Source organism: Castanea sativa, chromosome 9 (assembly GCF_040712315.1).
Source record: "Castanea sativa cultivar Marrone di Chiusa Pesio chromosome 9, ASM4071231v1".
Lineage (NCBI taxonomy): Eukaryota > Viridiplantae > Streptophyta > Magnoliopsida > Fagales > Fagaceae > Castanea > Castanea sativa.
This window is the reverse complement of record NC_134021.1, coordinates 20,516,137-20,534,219: the sequence shown is the minus strand read 5'-3', so window position 1 is coordinate 20,534,219 and position 18,083 is coordinate 20,516,137. Positions and strand designations below refer to the sequence as shown.

Sequence of the window (18,083 nt, the reverse complement as noted above, 5' to 3'; positions counted from 1 at the left end):
GGTACAGTTCATTATTAGCCACTCTTGAAGACGTGTTTTGGGATGTTTGAACTGGGTAGTGGGTAGTGTAATATAAACATTGTTGCAACTCTGTTTTCTCACACAGTGGATTATTAGCCACTCGCTCCTATGGGTGTAGTCACACTATTGAACTACGTAAATTCTGTGTTGATTTCTCTCCGCTCTTCTTTAATCTTGGCGTGAACAGATTATTTCACTACAACCTCCATGAATCTAAATGGTAGTATGATATGAGTAATTGACCAATGGCCAAGAAATTGCAGAAACCAAACAATGATAGTCTCTTGATTATTAGAAAAGGCATAAAACACTGCATAGGTTGTAAACATTTTCTTAAGTAGATGAATGGTTGCATATTAACTTGATGTGGATATTCATTTTTGCCCCAATTGGAGTGTGACATGATGTTTCATGCATTTTAATGAGTTTTTTCTTAAATAATTTTGCATATCTTCTCTCCCTCCCTCTCAAATATATTTTGCTAATAACGATTCTAATAACTATAAGTATACGTATCATCCATAACTTCTGTTCAAGCAGTTTATGTGCCTGCAGAAAATTTGACCAATCTTGATAGTGGCATGACATTTACACATTTAGATGCTACTACCATATTATCAAGACGATTAGTTGCCAAAGGTATCCATCCAACCGTCAATCCTTTAGATTTAATTTCAACTATTCTCCTACCTTTTGCTGATTGGTTGGGGAAAGGAGAGAAGATTCTTCAAGTTTTAGATTTCCTAGTTGTTGCAATAGGTTTCTTAATAAATTGATTGTCTTAAAAGCTTAAATGGTTAGGAAATGGTGAAACTAATCACTTAACCAAAATTCTAACATGTGTTGTGGATTACAACCACTAAAGAAGCTAAATAAATAAATAATTGAATAACAACAAATCATTATTGGAATTTTTGTCTCTGCATTGTCTTACAAGAATTCATAAAGGTTCAAAGAAATCCAAAACACAAGAATGCTTTGAAGGATGTCTACTACATGAGAATCCTGGTTTCCTTAACAAACAAGAACTCAATAACATAATAATCTCAGGGTTTCTGTTTGATCAAATAAAATTGAAAGAGTGTTTATCCATATCATATTTCACCATCCCAGAGTTCTTGGAGGCTTTTGTAAGGACTGAGAGTCTCGTGGATTGCAAAATCCCCTCTGAGGAGCCTTTGCTGTATCACACACCAGCGAGAAAGATATTAGTGGACAAGTTAATTTGTCTTTAAAATATATATATATATATATATATATATATATATATATATATATATATATATATATATATATATATATATATGGTTGAAGGCATGCAAGCCTGTGAATTGCATTCTTATGAAGCACACATACCTGGTGGATTTCTGATAATTTTGAGAAGAGTTCAGGAGGAATGAACCAATCAAATAAGCTCAAATTCTCCTTGATCCTAGATTCATTTACACTCTTTGGAAGGACACTGTGGCCGCTCTGGAGACCCCAACGCAGAGATACTTGGGCTGGCGACTTGTTAAGCTTTTCAGCAATTTCAATCAGTATTGGTTCCTTCAAGACTTCCCCCTTTACCCATGACCCTGGAGATCCCAGAGGAGAATAAGCCTGAAAAGAGAAATTGCATTAGTGACATAAAGAAACAAGTCTTAGCCTGTACAATTTCCCAAAAAATCAAAGTGGTTGAATATAGTTTACAAAAGTACACCGTGAGATGAATCCCAGTTGATTTGCAGAAGTTGTGAAGTGCAGGCTGCTGCCAGACAGGGTGGCATTCCACTTGAACGACTGCAGGTGGAACTTTTGCATGTGTGAGCAAGTCCTGCAGCTTCTTTGTTGAGAAGTTGCTCACTCCAATCGCGCGTGCTTGACCAGATGCATAAAGACCCTCCATTGCATTCCATGTCTCTGGAAGACATAAGGGAGCCATGACTTCAGGGGCAAACCCTTGTGAGCCTGGCTTTGTTCTAAATGGCCAATGTATCTGTAGCATATAAATTCAACAGCCATTTCAATTAATTTTATCATTGCAATTCTAGTTTATAATTTCTGTAGGACAAGACATACAACAATCTGAGATTGTGAAAGTACTAGAGGCATACAAGATATAGATCAATGTATTCCAGTTGTAGATCTGCCAAACTCTTGCTCAAAGCCTTTGAGACGTCTTCTGGAGCATGAGAACTACACCTGCAGATATTGCAATTCAGAGTCGGGACTCAGAAGAGGTAACAATAGTCTTTAACATATTGAAAGGCCATAATGGGTTCCAAGCAAATTACTCAAGCTGAACTAATCTGTATATCCTGAATTTAAAGAATATCAGCATTATAGATCAAATTGAAAACAAGCATGAGGTGGAACAGATACCATAGCTTAGATGTGATAAACAACTCACTACGCTGCACTACCCCAGAGGAAAATAGTTCCTTCAGTGCCACTCCCACCTGCATCACAGCCAGCATACACAAAATTTGGCACAAAGTGATGAAATTGATAGTGCGCTGATGGGTTGTACACAAAGTGACCTTATGTAAAATTAGAAAGCAAAGACTACCTCTTTCTCGTTGTCATAGACACTAGCACAGTCAATATGCCTATAACCAGCCTGCACAATTGGAAAAAAATTTCTGGGCAAATTAAAATAAACCGTACTATTATTATTATTATTATTATTGGGTATATTAGTTTGAAAAGAAAGACCCATTTCAAGAAAATATAGCAAAAAGAGAACCTTGACTGCGGCAATGACAGCTTGACCTACAACACCTGGAGGAGCTTTCCATGTTCCAAGACCAACAGATGGGATCTTAGCTCCAGTATTAAGATCAAAATACAAAGGTCCATGTCTAGCTTCTTGATTCATATTCTTCTACCTTATAATTAAAGAACAAAGTCAACTTCAAAAAGAAAAAACAAAATTCATTTAATACAAAGAAAAAGAACATCATCAACAACAACAACAACACAGGTAACGTGTACTTTCAAGTGCACTTTTAATTCAGCAATATTTTTGGAGCCAAATGCACTATAATAGGCCCAACTTTTTCTAAGAAATGTATGGGTAATGTTTTAGTATAGACCTTCAAGGCATACAAGTAGGTATTTTCTTCTTGGAAATCCTTGTTCCTGGGCACTTCTTCGAGATTGGAAAAACTCCAAAAAAGCATTGAATGCGTCATTATCCTAATCTACATTTACTCAATAGTGGACACTATTAGAAAATCCATTCACATCCCAAATTTGATTATCTAAAATATGTAAAAAATATTATGGAAATTACACAAAATAATATATAGATGTAATTTTTTTTTTAAATTACAATATATGCCATTTTGTTATTCATGGAAATATTGCAACTTATTAATTTCCACATTTTTTTACTAAGGCGACACTAAAATGGGGCTTTTATTTATTTATTTGTGAGATTTATGTCTAATTTTTTTTAATTATATTTATTTATTGCTAATAAAAAATTTATCCAATATCCTTTTTTAGACTCAATTAGCTTTTCTTTTTCTTTTTTAGTTTTTCATATCCAAATACATATTTTATAGTAGAAATTTATAATAAAACAAAATATTTACAAATAAAACAAAAGCTATCTACAACAATAACAACAAAGTCTCAGTCACAAATTTTTTCGGAGCTGCTGTGGATTCTCAAGTCAATTACATGTATTCTTAAAAGAAATGCTATTTATAATATAAAATTATAATAACTAGAATAAACAAATTTTCAAGTGAAAAACAACTGTACTTCACTTGAAAATAACGAGAAATTACACTTTGCCAACGTGTGGTTTGCTCGAAAAATATTTTGCCTACCTGTAATTTAAAAATTTGCACTTTACTCACTTGATGTTAGTTTCGTTTGTCTCCTGTTACTCGACTCTATTAAAAACATAGGTAAATTTGTATTTTTGTTACCATTTTATATCTCTCTCCTCTCAAAACATAAAAAACTAAAAAATCGAAGGAAAAGAGATCTAAAAGTTAGGTTTTGTAAAAATTAAAATCTAACTTTTACATTTTCTTTTTATTTATCAACTTTTAAATCTTTTATTTTAACTCATTAAAAATTGAAGAAGGTGGACAAGGGTACAAATAACTGTAGTTTAAAACCAATAGGATTTATGGTGGAATAGAGAAAAAGAGTTACCCCTATGACTACCAGGATCTGGATCACCATATTCTTCTCAGTGCAATTAGGTTAGTTCGGTTGTCTGTTATATAAGCTGTAGTGTTTGGACAAACCCAAGAAACGAATAATTAGGTGATGCCACCTTGACCTATCACCTTTATCATTAAAACATTTTTCTTTTTTAGGTCAGTCTCAGACGATTGGGACACTTCCATTTGTAACTAGAATATGAGATTTGGAGAGAATTTTTACCTGCGAAGTGGAAGTGCAAATTAAGAGCTAGATTGAAGCATGTTCTAGCTATTCCACTTTTTCTTTTAGGCAAAAATGAAGCGATATTCGCGTACTCTGAACTAGAATTGTTGAACAATAATAATGGCTTACTTATCAGAATACACCAGCACTGGTATGGCTTTGAACTTCATGACACAATAGTTATTCTGATTATCGGTGATATCATATTCATTAACAAACAAAAGAAGTGTTGGGCCTGCGGCACATCATAATGCAGCAACCAAGCTGGCATTATTGGTTGAGGAAATTAGACATGAACCATTAGGTTTTAATTTAAATAGAAGATTTAAAAGTTGATACATGAAAAGAAGATGTAAAAGTTAGGTTTCAATTTTTACAAAACCTAGCTTTTAGATCTTCTTTTTCCTTGATTTTTAAAATTATTTATGTTTTGAGAGAAGAAAGACATAAAAGAGTAACAAAAATATAAATTTACTTCACATTTTTATCAGAGAGAGTACTAGGAGACAAATAGAACTAACTTCAAGTAGGTAAAGTGCTAATTTTTAAACTATAAGTAGGCAAAATGTTTTTCGTGCAAATCATAGGTGGAGAAAGTGTAATTTTCCCTAAAAATAAGAGTATGAAATATCTAATGATCTCATCTTTGCATAAATAAATAAAAATTCATTACATTATTTAATGAGTTAACACTAACAATTCAAGATTAGCAAAATATCAAGGTCATGCATGAAATTTAATAGAAAGAGATAAATATTAAAATTAACAAAAAATTACTTATTTAATTTTCCAAATAATAGATGATATAAATTAAAGTTGAGCTTTAAGCATAATACAAATACTTTTTTATTTCCTAAGCGCAAAGTACAAATACTTTATTTTTATTAACATAGTACAAATTCCTAATTATATATTAAAAAAAGTACAAATACCTGTTGTAGATACTACAGTTTTTTTTCCCCCTCTTTTTTTTTTTTTTGTTTTCGTAGAACTCTGAACCATAAAGTCAGCTATAATCCATGGTATATACAACTAAAAAAGAAAATTTACTTAGAGCATTCACAGCAGTGGAGCTAAATAGCTATATAGCTATTTTAGCTCCACTCAAACTCAAAAAATCCTCCTGCAGTAGTGGAGGCAAAGCTAAAATTTTTTAGCTTTGTGCTACAGTGCTCATGTATCAATACATAAGCACTGTAGCTGAGAGCTATAAAAAAAAAAGATTTTTTTATTCAGGTTTGGGATTAAAAAATAATAGACTCTCTTTTATTCACGCTCCCCTCTCTCTTTCTCTCTCACAGTCACTCTGATCAGAACTCTCAAGTCTCTCAAGTTCACTCTCTCAAGCTCACCGCCGCCGATGCCGTCTTCAACGTCAACTGAGACCCACACCGATCAGCTGAGACCCACGCCGATCAACCCTCTCAAAGCTCTCAACTCTCTCAAGCTCACCGCCAATCAAGCCTCAGCCCTCGCCGATCAACCCTCTCAAAGCTCTCAACTCTCAACTCTCTCAAGCTCACCGCCGATCAAGCCTTAGCCCACGCCGTCCAAGCTCTCAACTCTCTCAAAACTCTCTCAAGCTCACCGCCGCCAGCCCTCTCAGCTCAGACCCACGCTGATCAACCCTCTCAGCTCAGACCCACCGCCGATCAGCTCAGATCGACCTCTCTGTTTCACTTCCGTCAATCAGACCAATCCGCCGATCAAACCCACGCCTCTGTCCAGTCCACCATCTCAATGCTCACCCAACGCCGATTCACCGCCGATCCGCCGATCAGACCTCCGCCTCAGATCCACTTCTCTTCCGCCGATCAGACCCACGCCGACACTGTCCTCTTCACTGAAGCCCAGCTCTATGATTGGTGGTTTTTTTTTTTGTTTATAATTGGTGATTTTGTTTGGTCTGGGTTGAGGAAAAAGATTGGAGATTTCGGTTGGTTTTTTTTTTTTTTTTTTTTTTTTCGCTGCTGTGGACTGGTGGTGGTGGTGGTGGTTGTGACTGTGGCTGATGGTAAAGGTGGTTGTGGTTGGTGCTATGAATGTTTTTTGGGTTGTGAGATATATTATTTTATTGTAGGAGATATATTATTTTATTGTGATGTTTATATTATTTTATTGTGTTGAAAGCTAAAATAGATCAACTGCTGCAGCATATGTGTAGATATGTATAGGTAAAATAGATAAAGTAACTTTTGGTGAAGCTAAAAAACTAATTTTTTAGCTCCGCTGGTGTGGATGCTTTAAATGACCTTTTTATTTATTAAATACAGAGAAGCAAAATAATAGCGCAATGAAGTGATTTTTGGCATTTTGATTTAATTTTGCTTGTGGTTATTGATAGAAGGGTGTGATTTTTCAGCTTCTTGCTGTTGGGAGATTTAAACGTCTCCGCTGCCAATGAAGTGAAGTTTTTTTTTTTTTTTTTTTAAATCTTTGTTTTGTATATATATTTTTATCTATTTTTTTCCTGTAGCAAATAAAGAACTATCATTAAATCTTGTGTTTTATCATTTTAATTAGGATAAATTGCAAATTACACCTTTAAAGTTTAGGAATGTTTGGATTTTACACTGAAATTTCAGAATTTAGACTTTTACTTCTGGAAGTTTGGGAGTGTATAAATTTTACACTCTAACATTTTAGAATTTGGATTTTACCTCCTAAAATTTAAGAGTGTTTGGATTTCACATTCTAAAGTTTGCGGATATTTAGATTTTACACTCTAAATTTTCAAAATTTGCAATGTAAAATCCAAACACTTCTACACTTTAAGAGATAAAATCCAAATTTTTAAATGTCAGGGTGTAAAATCCAAAATCCCCAAACTCTCATTTGAAATGGTCACAAACAAAACCATTGAGAAATTCAATAATTAGGATTTAAAATTTTTACTACAAATAAATATCGTGTCTTTTGTGCCTATCTAAGATATGTTAGGCTCCATAAAGTTGAATAAAAAAACTCGTTGCTTTGTGGTTTTCCTTCAAAGCAAGAAAAGAAATATAATTTTAGGTTTAGTAGTTTATGTATTCATTTTCTCAAAGTTTTTCACCACAAAGCAAGTAGCACATATATTTGAACAAAATAGTAAGTCTCAAAACAAACAACTGACCAACAAGTATTCATTTTCATGTATATGCACATATATACACACAAAAAAAATATCATTGTCAAAACATACCTAAAGATCGAGGATTCTGAACAAAGTAGTAGCACGCCACTTAAGGTTCTTTTTTGGGAGGCTGAGTTATCAGTTGTGTTTGTGCGTAAGAGAGAACTAAAAAACAATGCCTATTGATAGAAGTGAAACGAGGAACAAAAAAATAGTTGAGATCTGGAGTTTGACATGGTCTATTGGACAATCTAATGGCTTGCATTGGTCATAAGCGTACAAATTATTGGTTACATTTTGGTCTTGCATGGAAATTAATGGCCTCAAAAGAGTCGAAACTGACCAATCGATGCTTTAAAATAGGAAGTTTGTTAAAGAAGTGCTGGTTCAGGCTGCTCCAAGTTTGGGTAGGTAATTTATATAAGGGAAATGTTAACAAGCACTGTGCGGTGCTTGTTAATATTTCCTTTTTTGTGTTTCATTTAAAAAGATGAAAAAAAAAACTGTCAAAAAATTTGTCAAAAACTGAAAAAGTGTCAAAAGTTGAAAAAGTTACACAAAAAATTACTCTAAATGTGTTATTAACGGGCACCGTAAGGTGCCCGTTAACACAACCCTTTATATAAACCCAAAATAATATGAAAAGATCACACCTCAGTATCCACGTGGCGAGTTTATTGGTATGGGGTATCTTGAATGCAATCTATCATACTATCGGTTCATAGGATTTTCAATGTGATACATGAATAGGAAGTGGATTAATCTGGTAAAAGGCTGAGACACCACTTCCATATATATATATATATATATATGAAAAGAATTTGAAATTTTTCAGTTGGCATGAGCTTTCAAGATTTTTTTTTATAGGTAAATAGTAGTTGCAGAGGATTGAGGATTAGATTCAAACCACAAATATAGGGTGCTAAAAAAATCTCATTAATATTAAACTATCACATTAATCCTTTCGGGTCATATTCTATTATAACAATTTTAGATATTAATCTATATTATACTAAAAAGGACATGATTGTCACACTAAACTATAAATTGATCTTCCTTAATTTGAGTGGGGCAAGCCCATAATTTCAACTAGAAAAATCCTTTCTCTCTCTCTCTCTCTCTCTCTCTGTCTCTCTCTCTCTCTCTCCTTTTTGACTTGAAAAAATTAGACCCTAACTCGATAGCTCATTCTAACTTGATAACCCATTCAAATCCTAATAAAAAATATCAGCATGGGTAGGAAGTTTTAAACCATGGGAAAATGTGTCAACCCATACCCAACCCATTGAAATAACGGGTTGAATTGACTCTCTTTTATTTTTACCAAAGGGATTTTTTTTTTCACGTTTTTTTTGTATTTCATTTATTTTTTTAGCTTTCTAACTATGAGTAAAAGTGTTTCACTCTTTCACTTTTCTTTATTTTCTTTCTTTCACAAAAGTCATTCTTCACAAGGTCGAGGCTTGAAGGATTCAGTTTTATTTCTAAGTTTTATTTATTTTATATTTTATTGGCATATGGAAAAAGATATAGCTCATATCGAATTAACCTGGCTCTCGAACAAAAGACCAGGTAAAGGATATAGGTTTTGCAACTTATATAGAACATCGTATTTTTTTATCCAAACCCAATCAACCCAATTCGTTGAATGCATTTGTTTTATTGGAAATTTCATTCTTCTTTTGTGCAATACAAATTTCTATTCTCAATATTAACATTGTACCTATCATTATCGACCTCTCCCTATCCCTTCGTATCTCCAAATTATTAATAAATTAATATTAAATGATGGGACCTTCCATCCATTGATCAGAAAAAATAATATCCGAATCAATATATATCTACTCTAGATGAGAAAACTTTTAGCCACTCTTAAACCAATTAGTTGTTTTTTACTCAGATAACTCAAAAAAGTTTTTTGAACAAACTAGGGATTCTAAGGAGCCTCTGTCTCCCAATCGAGTTGCCTTTCCAGGTTTTTTTAGTCTTGTTTGTAGGTCATGATATGCCTTGGATGGTTATCTCCTCTCCCCCTTGTTAAGGGGGAGGGGGAATCCGCTCTCGAGTCGTCGTTTTGTTGTGTTTGACCTGTCCTCTAGGCACCTTTGGAAGGTAGGAAATGTGACAACGCACACACTTCCCTACATGGGGCCTTCTCATCAGTTGCAGGATTTGGTGGCCCAAAATTGACTGAGCTTCACCAAAATGCCTCATCTCGCTTAAAGATTTTTGAGATAAGTACTTCAGAAATCCCTATTTACACAATTGATCTAATGGTTTGAAATTGTTAGAATTTAGGATAACTAATTTTAGGCTTTTTTAATTTTTTTTGACACCTTAGTAATTGAAATGAATGATGAATTTCGTAGGTTAAATTAGAGTGTTTTTTGAGAAGTAGCAAAAGTTTTCGGGGAGTTCGTTGATTGATGTAAGTAAACATTTTTTTACTAGTTATATTTTGCTTAAAATACTATGTTTTATTGATTAAATATTCCTTCAAGTTTCCTTATAATTTTTTATTTAATTATGTAGGTACCTTGATTCAAAGAAAAGAACTACAAAGGAGGAAAAGGGAGGAGATATAGAAAAGAAAATAATAAATAAATGGACAAATTGAGTAGTTAATTGATAACACCAGAGCAATACGTAGATTTTTGGTATTTTGCCCCTGGGCCCAACGGTGATTTCATTAATGAAGGGTAAAATAATAACATTACTATCAACCAATGCCAAGTTTATTATTTTAACCACAAAAGAGGGGTTGTATTCAAAATTTTGGACTAACCCTTGTCCTTACCTAGAGCTACAGGGATAGTCCATTTTTCTAAAACTATTTAACACTAATCAAACCTACATTTGATGGGGCTGACTGTCATTTTCATTGAAGTTTGAGACTCTGTTATTCTGTTAAACTTGAGGAAGATTTGTTTAATTTACTAAAAAAACATGTACAAAAGCCATAACCATTTATATAGATCTACTCTCCACTGACTTTTAGTTCACATTAAGTGTACAAATGGATAAGCCTTTTACTGAAACATTAGCATTAGTACAGTTGTATTACTATCTAAGTAAAAAAAAACTACTATTTTAAAAAGTTATACAGAAGATAATACGCAAATTTTAAAAAGAATTTCTATTCCAAACGCACTGAATTCCAACCTACTACTCTGAACATCCACAAACTGATCAGACCCATAGACAATTTTTCTACTAATATTCTTTGTGAAAATGATACCATCTATTGATTTTATAAAATAAACTAAAAACATAGTCACAAAGTTTCAAGATGAGTATAAAACAAGTGTCACAGGGACTTATCAAACAGACCTCAATTATATTTCGGAGGATTCAATTTACTTGGCCTAAGCGGCTAAGCCTAACATTGTTTCTCAAAAATCATACTTTATAGGCATAATCTTCCTAGCTCAACATAATACCAATCCAACTGAGAAATATCAAAAAGAGGCAAGAGTCTACTACCCTTCCCGAAACTGAAACATTGAAAGTAGGATTGTCAATGAAGTCACTTCTCAATAAATTTCTTGATGTTCTTCAGCCACAGCAGATACTCGTTACTTTCTTTGACATCCATGTATTCACGCAAGGTGTTGGTTGTGCTGGGTTTAATCCCTCTAATCTCAAGATATTTGTGGAAAGCCTTCTGCAAGTTTTCATCCAAATCACTGGGGCAAAACAAATTCAGATAGTGAATAAAAGATTATCAAGAAATTTATATGAAAATCAAAAGAGTGATAGGTTACAACAAGCTTACTTGAAGTCAGGTCCTTCATATGCAAGCTGATCTTCAGAAGTATCTGGTAGCTTAATTGACAAGCTATCAATGCAAATCTCATCGGGCAAAGCGGTGATACCAAACTCCAGACACAGTCCACTTCCTTTGGTTATACTCACAACCAAAGGAATGCTTGAACCACTACTTGCCTCATCATCAGCGGCATCATCATCATTCTCACCCTCCTCAATTTCATCAGGCTGAGGCATGTCAACTTCTACCCTGATGGTTTCATTATGGTAATTACTCTTGAGTATTATAGTTCTTTGTCCAGCGTTGTTTTCAATTTCAAAAGGGAAACCATCTTCGATGTCATCCTGTTTCGGTAACATTGAAAAGAAAAAAGTCAAAGACATCAACAAATTATTAATGCATATTCCACCCCTCACCCCCACCCCCACCCTTTCTTCCAGATGATTTTGGGTTTTTTTTTTTTTTTTAAATTACAAAAAGGGTGTCACAAATTAAAGCTTAGTAACAAATTAAAGGCCCATTTAATTGAAATATCATTCACTTTGGGGTTCAATATTTCACTTTTTCGATACTTAGGCCTTTAATTTGTTACATTTTTGAGATTTTGGGGCTTAATTTGTTAAGCCAATAAATTATAGGATCTGAAATGTAAATTTTCTTTTCCTTAAAAAAAAAAAAAAGACATGATAGTCAAAACTGGATTGGAACTAAACCTCCAACTTCGGAATTCACAATAACAGACATACTAAGTTCAAACCCAAAACTCAGCAGAACTAGATTGCAAGTTTCAAAGTACAAACATGAAATTACACCAAACACTCACAACTTCAAATACCCAATTAAATTTTTACACATCACCCAAATCCAAAAATTGCATAAAATTTCAAACTAAAATTTACAGTCTAAAAAAAATGAAACCTTCAAATTTTTTTTTGTAAATGGAAAAATTAATAACCCAATAAGCAGATAATTAAAGAGAGAGAGAGAGAGAGAGAGAGAGAGAGAGAGAGAGAGAGAGAGAAAGGAAGAAGAAACCGTGAAGAAAACTCACGTATTCGAGGTGGTCCTTCTGGGCGCAGTCGATCTCGGACTCGAGGACCCGAATAAGGCTCTCGTCATGGCTTGTTTTCGAAACGGCGGCAGCGGTGGAGAAACGCAGAAATGGGGAGAAGCTTTTCGGGTTCAGCGCGTGGCCGAGATTGACCTTCTGGGCTGTGGAGATCACGCTGTGGAAGGATCTCGAGGATCCGGCGGTGGCTCTGATGGCCAGAGGGAGTACAGAAGAAGTGGCTCTGCGGAGCATAGAATTCAAGGCCATTTTCTTCACAGGTACAGAGAGCGAGAGTGTTGGGACTTCTTGGCTTTTAGGGTTTTGTACTGAGGGTTTTGCTTTTGGTTTAATGGTTTTAGGTTCTATATAGGGTTTATACTTTTATACTTGTTGAAAATGCCTTTTGGAAGGTTTTTACTTTTTTTTTTTCTTTCTCATTTTGGATGCACTTGGGCTTTTAGATTCTTGGGCCGATTGCAAGTAATGACCAAGCTTTGGGTAATTGGATCGGCAAGTTTTGATTCAAGTGGGCTATAGTAGCTCCAATAGTAATTTGTTTTCTTAAATTAAAAAGAAAAAAGAAAAAAAAGAGAGAGATTCATATCCTTCAAAAAATAAATAAATCTTTTGTATCTATCAAGAAAAAAAAAAAAACTCAATATCATATAATTCTTCTAAGTGGCATAGTCTGGCCTTCTTTTTATCTTTTAGCAGATTCTCTTCTTTAAATTTACTTTTTTGTCACACCTATTAATTAATAAGAAAATCACTAGTTTTAAATTTTACCTTTTAAGCTAGCAAAAAATATGAGATGTTAAACGCATCTTTCATATACAACATAATAATTTTGGGTCAAAGATGCTGTGAATATATTGAATCCGACCAATGAACAAGAGTTTCATGGTAATGAATTGTGACTGGAGAAAGAAGTTAGTTTTAACCAACGTTCTTTGTGTGCCATGAAATTGAATTCATATTGTGAAAGGATTGGATTATTTGATATGGATTATTTTAATAATTATTTTTTTATATTTGTGGTGGGCCTTTTTATGTTGTTGGGCTTCGATCCCTCCTGTTGCACTACGGCCCGTAGATTTGAGGTAAGAGAGCTGTGACAGGCCTAAATGGGACAACACTTTAGGCCAGCCTGTGCACAAGTCGAACCATCCCAATATAGACGCATTTTGGCAGAAGCACCACGGGCTGGGCATATGGTATGGGCATGGTAGGAATAACTATTATAGATATTATTGTAGGAGCACAATATGGCAGAATAACTAAAATACTAAACGGAATTAATAAGGCTAACACCAACAAGGAAAGTAGCTAATAAAGTTATAGCAGAATAATACAATAGATAGAAATAACGCTACAATAGACAACTTAATAATTGAACGGTAAACTAATCATCTAATAAGCATAAATAACAAAAAGAAAACTTGCCTGCTAGAAAAGTAGGCTTAACTTTTCAACAAAAGTGAGTCCAAGAAGGGAGCAAATTTTCAACGTGAGTAACCTCAAAGAAGGCTTCTGCTATAGAAGTTACGCACTTTTAAAAAAATGACCTAAATGGTTTAAGTTTCAATCCTCAATCCCTCAGAATGTGGGTCTGTCAAAAGGGGGAGAAAAAAGTGGTCTATTGATGCATGTTTCTATTCTTACCACTTATATCTCTATAGTTTTTTGTATGTTCTTTCTTTTTCTCTATTCTTTCTTTTTCTTTTTCTTTTCTACCTCTCCTACCTTTCGTTCCTCCTCATTTTCACTGTTCATAGCTACCCCTTTTTATACTATCTGGCATGGTGGGATTTACCATTTTTACCCCTCAACTACTTTTAGGTCCTTATGGGTGTTCTTCCAGGACTACTCACTGGCCTGCCGGCTGCTCAGCCACTACCATTACTTTGAATGTGTTGGTTGCACCACTCTCCATACCTAGACAAAATTGATTGTCTTGTATCTTACCTCTCTTTGTTTTTTACTTCCCTCATTCGGATAAGGATCAAACCTCTTCATTACCTACCTCTATGATATGCATCAAGTGGTGTTAGCCCATACTTTCCTCTTTTGGGTGAGATGCCATCCAAGTAGGATATATCTCCCAAAGAAGCTTGAGCGAGAATCTTAGAATAGACCACTTTTTTCCCCACCGCCAAACAACACCCTTTAAAAGCCATGACTTGTGGCTCACCTCCCACATATTGGCTGGATATAAGCAGGTGATGCCCTGACCCTTTGTGCATGCTCCACTCTATCTAAATTTGTTTCTTTCTGGCATTCACATCATTTCTGCTGCTTCTGTGTTTGTTTGATTCTACTGTATGTGCTGCTTGGTGTTTATCTTTTGTAGTGTGAAGGATGTTTAGGCTTTTGGGCTCATATTCTCTATGTTTCACCCCTTCTTGGACTGAGCGTTACTTAGGCAAAAAGCCCTTATCTTCCTACCGAGCCCATGTTTTCCTTTTCTAGGTCTGTGGGCCTTTTGGCTATTGATCTTGTCGTATCACTTCATCGTGCCTACAATAGCTTTACATTTTCTTTCATTTCTTGTTACCATGTGGGCTTGCAGACTGATGCTCCTACCGTGCCAGCCCACTTCTTCATCAATATTTTACTCAGGGCTTCTTTGGCCCACTTTTCACATCTTTGCCTCTTTTGGGCTTTGTTGGCCAACATTCCTATTATACCAGCCCATTTCACTACTTCATTCATTGGGCTTCCTCGACTTATTTACTTTATTTTTACCTCTTTCACTCCCATAGGCTTTTTGTTAAATTCATTGGGCTTCTTTGGCCTAATTACCATATCTTTACCTCTTATTACTTTTCAAGCTTATTGGCCTTTAAGCTGACCCATTGAGTTTACTAATTCATTTTACGGGCTTCCTCGGTCCATTTGTTTATTCTTTACCTCTTTTTACTCCAATGGGCTTACTACTCCATTATTTGGGCTTTTTCGGCCATTTTACTTCTTCTTTATCTATTTTTTATTCTTGTGGGCCTGCTAGCCATCAATCCTGCCTACTGGGCTTGTTTCCTTATTCCTTTACTATTTTCTCTTCCTTACCTTCTCTCTTGTTGGGCTTCTTTTGCTGTCGGGCCCTTTATCAAAAAATGAGCCTCAACAATATTCAATGTTTCTAATGTGATTGCAAAATCTATGTGTATCCAAGTCATCTTTTTTATGACACGAAATAATCATTATTGTTACATGACATATTAAATTTCAACTATTAAAACTTATGTTAAAGTATGAAGTTTTCTTTTCCATTCATTGATGATTTTCCTAAATTTATATATATAAAATCGAAGAAAAATAAGGATGAATTTCTTGACATGTTCGAACACTATAAAAATGAAGTAGAAAATCAAACAAGTAGGAAGATTAAAACTCTTAATAGTGACGGAGGAGATGAATATTTTTCAACTTTTTTGGTGTGCATTTGTTAAGGACTTGGAATAATACACCAAAGTTAAACTCTTTTTACACCCCTAACAAAATGATTTTGGCACGGGAAAAAAATGAAAATTTTTTTGTAGATATTTATAAATACCATGATCTCGAGTGCAAAGCTCCCATATAATTTATGAGGTGCTTTGCTTATTATTTATCTCCATGTGGGTTATGGAATGGAAGACAATTTAAAGTGTGGAGGATCATTTTTTTTTTTATAAAGTTACAAATCTTAAGACAATTTAATTAGGACCAAAAGTTATACAGAGCTATAGGTTATGTGGAAAATTTGAGTGCGTATAGATTGCTAGGTTTAGTATTGGCTAATTACATGACATGTAGGTTTTATTTGAGTTGTATTGTCTAAAATCAAGTACAAGACCATATTCCAAATTTCATCTCAAGAAATGGCATTCACTGATTTCTCGACTAACCTCAATTGATCGAGAATAGCCCATTAGTCATCTCTTGACTAAGGCTCACTCAATGGAGACACAAGAAACTTAATTCTTAATCAAGCCCATTAAGTCAGTTAATGACTTGTTAGTTGGGTCCTACTAGTCAAACTATATAAGGGCTCACTAAGGGTTTGTTTGGTTGGAGGGATGGAGAAGTGGGAGGATAGAAAATGGTGGGAGGATGAAAAAGTAATAGGAGAGAAAAAATTTTAATTTTTCTCATTTTTGTTTGGTTGGGAATAAAAAAGTGGAGGGATTGAAAAAGTGAGTTTGTATAAATTTACTCATACATCATTGTTAAAAAATGATGGCCAATTAAAACAAAAAGTGACAAACATCCATAAAAAATAAAAAAAAAGCAATCACCCAATTTATTAAAAAATAAAAACCATTCCCCAAAAAAAAAAAAAAATCATGTCTAGTTAAACAAAAAATTAGAAAAAGAAGAAAAACAAAACAATTATCACACCCACAACCCGGTATATATAACATTTAGGGGAAAAAAAAAAAAAAAAAAAAGAAGGAAGAAAGAAAGAAAGGGAATGTCCAGGAAAGAAAAAAAAAAAAAAAAAAAGGAAAAAAGAGAAGAAGAAGAAGAAAGAGGTAATGTGCCCAACACACACATACACACCAAAAAAAAAAAAACTAGACGTGGGCATTTTTGTCTATTAAGTAGCTACATTTTCTCCCATTAATTTTCTCTTCATTTTGGAGATAAAATTCTTTGGTGGGCCCGGGGAGAAAAACACCTGGATCCCACCATTTATTTCCCTTTCTCCCCACCTAACAAAACACACTCTAATAAGTTTTCCTTTCCATTTTCTCTCCAAAATTTTCCATCTACCCTATTTCTCTTCCAAACAAACACCCTCTAAAGTTAACTAAAAGAGATTAAAAAGAGCATCTAAAAAATAGTACTTTAATTGGTGATCAAAGGCTAAAGCCACAAATCCTTCCCCATTTTAAAATAGACATTAAGGGTCTATTTGAATACCACTTATTGCTAAAAATTGAAAATACTGTAATAAAATAACTTTTAAATGTGTGAATAGTACCGTAGAACTCGGTTTTAGTTATTTTCGCTGAAATTCGTACTTGCAAGTCCCATGAACAGTGCACAAACCCACAGAAAAAAGTTCAATGTAGCTGAAAACAAATTTCAGCTCTATCCAAACATACACTAAATCTTTTAAGCAATTCTTAAGATCATAGATGTCATTCATGCTGAGAATTTTAGATTAAGAGTCCAAGCAACTTGGAGCAAATTGTGAGGACATGTTTGTAAGCACTACTGGGTAACAATTACAAATATGAGTATATTTCTTTGTAGGACTTCAATCCTATAGTTAAATTCTCCTTTGATTAGGATATAACTCCAGAAACATTTTTATCACCTTTGACATTTAGTTTATTGTCAACTATAACTATTGCCATTCAATTGGCTAAGTTAAGCTATCTATTTTTGAAGAAGCATAGCAGTTAAATCCATTTTGGTTAATAGATTGAGAATCCAATATATTAGGCATATTCAAAATGAAATAGTATTTTACCTAATCCAAGGTGAATGCTTTAGTAGGTTCCAGTTAGTTTAACTATAAAAATCTCTTATAGCTAAATAAAAGATTCGAGGTTCAATCTTTGCCTACACCAAAAATCAATTGGCGTTTTGGTCCAATAATAAAGAGCTATTATAAAGAGACGACGCCATAAGTTGAAAACTATCTAAAAACAGAAAGAAAGAAAAAAGAGATGAATGCTCTAAAGTGGTAAATTGTGCACCCCTAGACCTTACCGTGTAAGTGCAGGCAAAGAAAAAAGTGCAGG

The 18,083-nt window shown here is 34.1% G+C and overlaps 2 protein-coding genes across 4 annotated transcripts; both read right to left on the bottom strand.

Moving 5' to 3' along the window:
• Positions 1-905: 905 nt before the first annotated feature.
• Positions 906-3,216, bottom strand: LOC142610760 (NADPH-dependent aldo-keto reductase, chloroplastic-like). 3 transcript variants are annotated; one of them, XM_075782684.1, is made up of 8 exons: positions 3,099-3,216; positions 2,750-2,891; positions 2,573-2,623; positions 2,386-2,462; positions 2,118-2,205; positions 1,724-1,999; positions 1,378-1,623; positions 906-1,202 (listed from the first exon to the last, which is right to left on the bottom strand). In XM_075782684.1, exons 2-8 carry the CDS (start codon positions 2,879-2,881, stop codon positions 1,116-1,118), a joined length of 957 nt encoding a protein of 318 aa, XP_075638799.1. In that variant the 5' UTR covers positions 2,882-2,891; positions 3,099-3,216; the 3' UTR covers positions 906-1,115. The 3 variants fall into 3 exon arrangements, with proteins under 3 accessions (XP_075638799.1, XP_075638798.1, XP_075638800.1); XM_075782683.1 differs by having other exon boundaries at positions 2,750-2,887; positions 3,099-3,197; XM_075782685.1 differs by having other exon boundaries at positions 2,998-3,118.
• A 7,534-nt stretch (positions 3,217-10,750) lies between these two features.
• Positions 10,751-12,732, bottom strand: LOC142610185 (uncharacterized protein At2g39795, mitochondrial-like). The gene is made up of 3 exons (XM_075781928.1): positions 12,349-12,732; positions 11,304-11,641; positions 10,751-11,214 (listed from the first exon to the last, which is right to left on the bottom strand). The coding sequence occupies exons 1-3, from the start codon at positions 12,613-12,615 to the stop codon at positions 11,055-11,057; spliced, it is 765 nt and encodes a 254-aa protein (XP_075638043.1). The 5' UTR covers positions 12,616-12,732; the 3' UTR covers positions 10,751-11,054.
• Positions 12,733-18,083: the final 5,351 nt, after the last annotated feature.